At 40.6% G+C, this 9,074-nt stretch overlaps 1 protein-coding gene across 2 annotated transcripts in view; it reads right to left on the bottom strand.

Moving 5' to 3' along the window:
* The window catches only part of LOC132129210 (ephrin type-B receptor 2-like), a 108,541-nt gene extending 100,854 nt beyond the window's left edge, over nt 1-7,687 (bottom strand). For both annotated transcript variants that reach the window (XM_059540721.1, XM_059540720.1), the window contains exon 1: nt 7,534-7,687. In XM_059540721.1, the coding sequence (XP_059396704.1) occupies nt 7,534-7,633 (100 nt within the window). In that variant the 5' untranslated portion in view covers nt 7,634-7,687. The remainder of the gene's footprint in view (nt 1-7,533) is intronic.
* Between the last annotated feature and the right edge of the window lie 1,387 nt (nt 7,688-9,074).

A 9,074-nucleotide genomic window follows, 5' to 3' on the forward strand; every position in this document is an offset into this window, starting at 1 on the left:
ATGTATGAGGAGGTGGACGTTAAGAAGCATCACAAGACTATGACTATGCATCAAAAACACTAACGTATACACAGAGTAATCAAATGATATTAAACCAGACACATACCCTTGTGCTTTCAGATAGTTTTGAAAATTGAGAATAGTGAGCAAGTAGGTCATGAGCTTTTTGAATTTCAATATTTTATGTCAGCTCTCCGTGGAATAAAAGCACGTATGCTCTGATGGCAAAAACGCACTGGATTGACTGCGTCTGCATCTGTTACTATTGAGGATATTATGATTATGCAATATCAGCTCATTATCTGGGATGTCCATTCATACTCATTTTTGCTTGCTTTGGGACATTCAATACCTGAAAATGAAAGAACACATAATGAAGTTTACACAGAACAAAATTATACATGGATCACAGACGTCACATCCAGAGGCAAATTATCTCCATCTAAAAAGATTATGGAGTAGATGAATATCAATTATCTGAAATCGAGTAACAAATACAGAACATGGCTAAAAATGATTCCAAACGGTTCGGTTTGGGAAGGCTTTGACTGAATACTGACGATCACTCAACAACAAACCATTCGCAAATCAGATCCTCGGTGGATTTCAGAGTAAATTAGCAGCTTATGGCTATGGGAGCAAATTAACTTTTCATCTGATTTTTAATCACCCTGAATAGAGATACTTAAGCTCAGGGATCTCTCTTCTCTTTTCATTAAGTTCACTTCAGAATGTAAAGCTTATGGGTCAATGAATACAACTTCGTTTTCAACAAAGAAAATAAAATTCTAGAACAGTCTATTAGACACCCGTGAGTAGAGACTAGGCCAGGTTTGAACCCTTTCAGGTAAAGGTAATGAATTTAATTGCACTTATTGTACTGTATATCCATTCTGTGTGGACTGGCATAAATAAAAAAAAAAAACACATTATCTTTTTCTGTAGTAGCAAGATGAACATCTTTCCAGCTTGAGAAGCATGCAGATCTGACTGGTGTGAAATGCTTAATGTACCATATGATCCAATATATCTTAATCACATAAGCACAAACACAATGTCATGTGCTCAAATAGATCTTCATCAGATAAACAACAACACAATAATGCAGAATAAAGCCACATGCTCAATTAAATCTTTATCAGATAAGTGCAAGAAGCTACTAGACTCATTTTATCAGTGTTAGGCCTACTTGGGCTAATGTCAAATTAAAAAGTCCACAGCAAAGACGACGAAAAACTTGCATTTCTTTTCATTATAATGTCAGGACAGCTGTATCCTCCTGACATTTTTTACTTTCTGCCATCCAAAAATGTAAGATATTAAAAGCATGCTCATCATGGTGGTTTATTCATGTCACTATATGTATAAACCTAATTTCTTTCTGTATTTTTAAATAATTTAATAGATCCTGTCAAAAAAATGAGTTCATAAATAAAGAAATAAAATTAACTGGTTTAACCAAACTTAATAAATGGTGCTCTGAAATGGCTGATTCTGATTGGTCAGTTTTTCTCTGCTAATGACCGTCATCAATAGCAAACATGAATAGGCAGGTGCTTGTATTATAATGCAGATGCACTCCCTCCTTTCACAAAAATGCAACTTGTACCATCTTGCGGCTAAATTATCGACTATGGAGGAAACTGGAGGACTTCAGTATTAATACTTTACAATTCTTTTCAAGTTTGGAGAGAAACCCGAAATATCATCTTGTCCTGTGTGCTGCTTATGACTTGTCCTTAAAAACATCCATAAAATGGATTGCTACTTTAAACTCTCACATATACCACTATACCCTGCTTGTGCTCTCCATTTAATAAAATGACCCATGTCTGCCCACGTATGTGTGATGGTTCGAGAAATATTGCTCCTCGATAGCAACTGACACTCTGACATTTTGTGAAATGAGATTCTGAGTGTTTACAAACCAAATTTGTTTTGTACCCTTATCTCTGCACTCAAAAATAGCTTAAATTGAAATCAATATGATGGCTCTCATCAAACTGGCTGATAATTAACATTAAGAGGACAATCCATTTCACCTCATTTTATTCAAAATGATCACTCAACAAGACAGGAAGACAGATGGATAATTAAGTTGTCAAGCAGATGGCAAGTCCCTCTTGGATACCTGATAATTTCACCATTTTAAACCCCCTCACAAGCCTGTGGACAAAATCTTGTCATTTCATCAGCGGCCATATGGAAACTCCCAGTTTAAATTCACTGATTCAGAGACAGCTTGTTCTGTCTGACAAGCCACAGAGCCGACGCTGTCTGGCATGACAGAAATTGGTCAGGTTTGCCGTGCTTATGTAGGCTAAAGGCTCAGAAAGATGTCGCAGATGCCAGAGGCAGGTCTTGGTCCTAATAAACAGGGACGAGGGAGTGCAGCAGGACACACATCACACCAACCCAGGTGCTTTCTGGGATACACTGCTGCTGTTTTTGTATGGAAAAAAAGTAGTTGGTGGTTGCATACTCGGGTTAAGGTCAGAAAAACTGCAAAAGTTAAGAATCTCCCACATCTATAGTCAATGACATATAAGAAAAACCTCAGAAAAATCCTGGTTTTATCATCAGTGTATTCAGAATGGTTTCAAATGGCTTTGAAAACTATCAATTTCAAAGATAACTGTATAAAATACCAGACTAAAATGTAATATAACCGTTATATAAAAAGACCTTGAACACAGGTGAGTACACTTCTTAAAATGTATTTATTTATTTGTTTGTCGGGAGCATTGTTTTTCAATAATGAAGTACTATTATAATTTTTATTTATATTTTTATACATAATTGTATACATTTTATTTCAGTTTTAGTTTATTTTAGTACAACAAGGTAAATGAAAATGAGAATATACTTTTTATACTTTTGAATAAATTAATAGCACCGTAAAAACATATTAATACATTTTTTTTACCCATTCCCTGTAGTGATATTGTCACGTATGGTGTTACAGATAACACAGGAGAGGGAACCAATTGCAGGTAAGTCCTTTATTTGAAGGGTAATCCAAAGGGGTAAACAGTCCAGTCAGGGTCAAAACCAGAATATCCAAACATAACATAAACCAAACAAGAAGACAAGGCAAGGGCAAGAACTGACGGACATGAATTAACATTCAACAAGGAACATTAAACAAGGACTCCGTAACACAGACTCAGACAGACCGGGGATAATGAGGGAACAGGAGACAGGTGGGGAACAATCAATTACTAAACAGGAGGAAGGTGACCAAATAAGGGAACAGGAAGTGATAAGGTGACAGACACCGTGGGAAAGGAGGAAACCTAGTGGAAACCCAGGGAACACAACCCAGACACTGTGACAGTACCCCCCCTCTATGGAGCGGCTCCCAGACGCTCCACGACAGACACAAAACAGAGACCAGGAGGGAGGCGGACAGGAGGAGGCTCAGGGGGAGGGACGGAGGGCCAGAAAAGAAAAACATGTGGAACAGGCACCAGAATTGAAAACACAAAACAGGGAGACCAGGAGGGAGGAGGACCGGAGGAGGTTCAAGGGGAGGGACGGAGGGCCAGACTAACAGAAAGGAACAGGGACAGGAGTGAACACAAAAACAAAAAGCAAAAACAACAACATGAAGCCCCCCAGGGCGGGGCTGAAGACCACCACATCCTTGTGGTCGACGCCAGAGTCCTCCAGGGCAGAGCGGAAGACCACCACGTCCTTGTGGTCAAAACCAGAGTCCTCCAGGGCGGGGCACAGCCCTGACTCTGGAGGATCAGCGGTGGCCAGCCCTGACTCTGGAGGATCAGCGGTGGCCAGCCCTGACTCTGGAGGATCAGCGGTGGCCAGCCCTGGCTCTGGAGGATCAGCGGTGGCCAGCCCTGGCTCTGGAGAGCTCACTGGCACCTGACTCGACTCTGGAGAGTTCACTGGCCCCTGACTCGACTCTGGAGAGTTCACTGGCCCCTGACTCGACTCTGGAGAGTTCACTGGCCCCTGACTCGACTCTGGAGAGTTCACTGGCCCCTGACTCGACTCCGGAGGGTCAACTGGCACCTGACTCGACTCCGGAGGGTCAACTGGCACCTGACTCGACTCCGGAGGGTCAACTGGCACCTGACTCGACTCCGGAGGGTCAACTGGCACCTGACTCGACTCCGGAGGGTCAACTGGCACCTGACTCGACTCCGGAGGGTCAACTGGCACCTGACTCGACTCCGGAGGGTCAACTGGCACCTGACTCGACTCTGGAGAGTTCACTGGAGAGTTCACTGGCCCCTGACTCGACTCTGGAGAGTTCACTGGCCCCTGACTCGACTCCGGAGGGTCAACTGGCACCTGACTCGACTCCGGAGGGTCAACTGGCACCTGACTCGACTCCGGAGGGTCAACTGGCACCTGACTCGACTCCGGAGGGTCAACTGAGACTCTCATCCTGTGCAGCAGCGCTGGGCAAGCAGCCATCTTGGGCCATGACTCTGGACAGGCGGCCCTCTTGTACTGTGGTGCTGGGCTGCCGGCCATCTTGTACTGTGGCGCTGGACCGGTGGCCAATTTGGGCATTGGCCCTGGGTTAGCGGCCATCTTGTGCTGTGGCGCTGGACTGACGGCCATCTTGTGCTGTGGCGCTAGGCTGACGGCCATCTTGGGCTGTGGCGCTGAACCGGTGGCCAATTTGGGCATTGGTCCCGGAGCTGGCGGCCATCTTGGGCTGGGGCACTGGAACGGTGGCCAATTTGGGCATTGGCGATGGATTAGCGGCCATCTTGTGCTGTGGCGCTTGGCTGGTAGCCATCCTGGGCAGTGCTGCTGGACTGGCGGCCATCTTGGGTTGTGGCGCTTGGCTGGTAGCCATCCTGGGCAGTGGTGCTGGGCTGACGACCACCCCGTCGGAAGAGACAGAAGTGGCTGGGGCGTCCCATCGAAGCCGATGCTGCAGGTAGCGCACGAATTGAACTGAGCCAGGGCACCCACTTCATTGCCCTCTTGGCGGAGGGCGATCAACCGAAGGTACTTGGTTCGCCACTCCGCCATCTTGGCTGGGGAACGGAAAAATGACATACCGCTGGTTCCTACTGTGACGGAGTCCTTCTGTCATGTACGGTGTTACAGATAACACAGGAGAGGGAACCAATTGCAGGTAAGTCCTTTATTTGAAGGGTAATCCGAAGGGGTAAACAGTCCAGGCAGGGTCAAAACCAGAATATCCAAACATAACATAAACCAAACAAGAAGACAAGGCAAGGGCAAGAACTGACGGACATTAATTAACATTCAACAAGGAACATTAAATAAGGACTCCGTAACACAGACTCAGACAGACCGGGTATAAATACACAGAAGGATAATGAGGGAACAGGAGACAGGTGGGGAACAATCAATTACTAAACAGGAGGAAGGTGACCAAATAAGGGAACAGGAAGTGATAAGGTGACAGACACCGTGGGAAAGGAGGACACCTAGTGGAAACCCAGGGAACACAACCCAGACACTGTGACAGATATACAGTATAGGTTAGATTCACTAGTGCATCCTGTGAAAACCATAAATAGCGTATTTCTAACAGAACAAATAGACACTAATGTGTTGCTAGTATAATTTATGCCCACTACTCTCTCTACAAAAGCTGAGGGGGTCTGCTTTTTCCCGCACAGTCTTGTCATTATGGCTAGCAACATGATTGACAGAACAAAACAGAACAGGAGCTTAAGTGGCAGTCCAGCCATGTATTTTCTTCACATTACAGCAAATGATTTACTCACTGCCCTTGGGCAAACAAAGAACCCAGTGGACAAAACTGAAACAGGATGGATTCATTAGATTAGTCAAAGCAGGGTCTAATTCAGAGAGACATCCTCACTCACTTGAGGAATTATCCATGTCCTTAGTCGCAGCCTAAGTCTTGTGTCTCTGTGCTGTAAACAATTATTTCACTCCCAAGATCTGGATCACTTCATTTTCGGTGATTTTGTTTACAAACAAAGCACAATATGATGCAGTATTTTCAGAAAGATTGAAACTAAAAGACTAAGAATTCATTTGGACAACTTCAAAGGCGATTTTCTCAGTATCTTGATTTCTTTGCACCCTCAGATTCCAGATTTTCCATCTATAGTACCATGAAGAATCTTTAACGTCCTCAGTGGATGACTTTCCATTGCACATTATAAGGTTGTTTACATTTCTTTACAGTTATTTTAAGAACTGTCCACTGAAAGATTCTTCGGGGAACCCAAAATGGTTCTTCTATGACATCACAAACCCCTTTTTGGAGTTTTTTTTAGAATGTATAAAAGTGTTTAAGAACAACATGACAATATCATCTACAAAATCATACTCAAAAGAAATGTGTAACTGTTTTAATGTCTCTCCTCCTATGTCTGGTTGCAACAGGTCCGCCATTAAGGACCTTCTCTAAGAAATAATGGGTATAGTAAAAACTTCTATAAGCACACTGAATCACTCTAAAGTATAACATGAGAATGTAATGACTTCTAATGATAATCTAAATTACTTCAAAAGACTGAAGGACAAATCTGCAGACATAATTAGGAAACTGTGTTTCATAATATATTAAAAACAGACTGCACTATTAAGGTTTTTTTTTTTTTTTTTTTTTTTTTAAAGATGAAGGTCCTTGCAGTTCTTCTGAAGGTCTCAGGTGGTGATGAGGTGCTGATGCAGGTCTCCAGGTGGAGATTTGAGACAATGGCCCACGTGTACTAACAGAAAGACTGGAGCATGGCAGACAAAAATATACTATGGAAAGGACTAAAATATTTTTAAGGCATTTTGACTTACAATACTGCTCTAGCATCTAGCATGTCTTTCAAAACCAAGCTAAACAGCATTACTATTTGCATTCTCACTACTCTATAATAGGCAAAAATGCTGTGTAGTTACTAGACAGCTCACTAGCTATGAGCCTATATGTTCTCAAATGTTATTTAAGATCATTCTACGAGAGAGACTTGGTAATGCTGCTTAAAGAGACATGATTTACACCCTCGTGCTGTTACAAATCTGTATGGCTGTCTTTCTTCTCTAAATCATAAAAAGGAGATGTAAGGCAGAATGAGTCTCAGTCACCATTTACTTTGATGAAAATGAATGGAACAGACTGCATAACATCATCTTTTGTGTTACACAGAAATAAAGAAAGTCGTGTAACGTTACGTCTGGAACAACATGAGGGTAAGTAAATGATGAAAGAATTTTAATTTGGTGGTGAAAATTCTATTTAAGTTTTGTTCTGACTGAAAGGTTTATATTGTGTTGATGTAAATGGAGAGTAGAAGTTGACCACAGGAAAGCTATTTCAACTCATTTATTCCCTCAGACAGTAACAGTGCACCTGTTCTCGGTGCACTTTAATGGAAACGGAAGCCTTCAACTTGAGATAATAGGACATGGCTGTAAAACATTAGTGTCGGCGGCTTTATTAAAAAAAGTATCATCTTAATTTCATCATTAATATCATCAGCATCATGTAGCGTAAAAAGTAGGCTAACTGACATTGTAAAGCGCGCACGTTTTTACACAGACACATGCTCTTACCTTCAACAGCCCACACAATCCGTGTTATCCATAACAAACGAATTATATCCATAATTGCCGTGAATTTGGGCATTTGACTGTAAAGACCTATAATATTCATTGAAAACTTGTCCGGCAGGCCATCTGTGAATACTGTATAATCACAAGCACTCGAATAAACCCCATCGGACTGGAAGAACTAAAGCAAGTTTGGACGAAACCAATGAAACGCAGACGAGGGGGCGGGACTGAGTGATGCTCAACAATCAACAATTACTAGTGTCTGCAAGATAATAACTATTATATTATATTATATTATATTATATTATATTATATTATATTATATTATATTATATTATTGTATGTGATAAAATCAGATCATATTATATGTAATAAAATATAAAGTATAATTAAAGTAAATTATTGCATGAATGTATTAATTTACTTTCTTTATAAAATTATTTAAATTAAATAATAATGCTTTTAATTAAATAATAATACTTTAAAAAAAATAAAAATCCAAAAAATAAACAAACTTCATTTCTAAAACTGAAAAAAATAAAAAACGGATTATTTGAACAATAAATTGCTTTTAGAAGACTAAGATTTAAACCGCATTTTAAAAATGCAAATACACTTTTATAGATTTATTAATATATATTTTTCCCTATATATGTTAGCAACTGGCAAGAGGAAAATATTTATAAGGTTAGTCATTTAATCTGTATTAAATGACTAATATCTAAATAACTTAAAGACACCGTGGAGGCATTTAAATCAAAATGATTATTTATTTCGAAATTTGAAATCAGCAGCACTCTTCTATTGGATGCACAAGCCAATTAATTTGCCCGGAATTTACTTATTTGATCAATGACAGCATAAATTCATATTATAGCAACAGTGCCCCCTGGAGTTTGGGTAAAAATGTGCTGTCTAGGTGCAGGGTGTTGAGGGAGTGAACTGATAAATGCATGGGATCGTCTATCAAATAGTTCTCTAATCCCTTGAGTCACTTGCAATTTTATCGTTTTGAAGATAATAAAGCTGACAGATCACACTAGGGGCTGGTGTGAAGAAGATAAATGACCTCATTTCTCAACACATTAGTACTTTAGGCCTCAGACATGGATTATTGCACTGTACTCCCAGTGAATTTACTTAGTGTAGCACTGGATTTCAGATATCATTTCAGATCATGAATAGTGGAGCTATTAGCATAGTTGCAGTTCAATTGTAATTTTTTTTTCACAATAGAAAAATATTTTACTTTTAGTACATTCTGTCTAAAAGATCTTTGCAGGAAGAGCGCTGCACAACGGTTTTGTACTGCACATTTACTTGGAGGAAAATTATAATGACTCATTAAAAATAGAGCATGATTATACACATTTCTGTCAAATCCCTAACGGCACACAACAAAGCTCTTAGCAAGAGTACGAGAGGGAAAGACCACAGGAAAGAGAGAGACAGAGAGTTAGGGAAAGAGAGAGAGAGTGAGAGAGAGGGAGGAAATAGAGCAGAAGGATATGGAACTGACATAAAGGAATCTAGGATAATTC

The sequence above is a fragment of the Carassius carassius genome, chromosome 46, assembly GCF_963082965.1.
Source record: "Carassius carassius chromosome 46, fCarCar2.1, whole genome shotgun sequence".
NCBI lineage: Eukaryota > Metazoa > Chordata > Actinopteri > Cypriniformes > Cyprinidae > Carassius > Carassius carassius.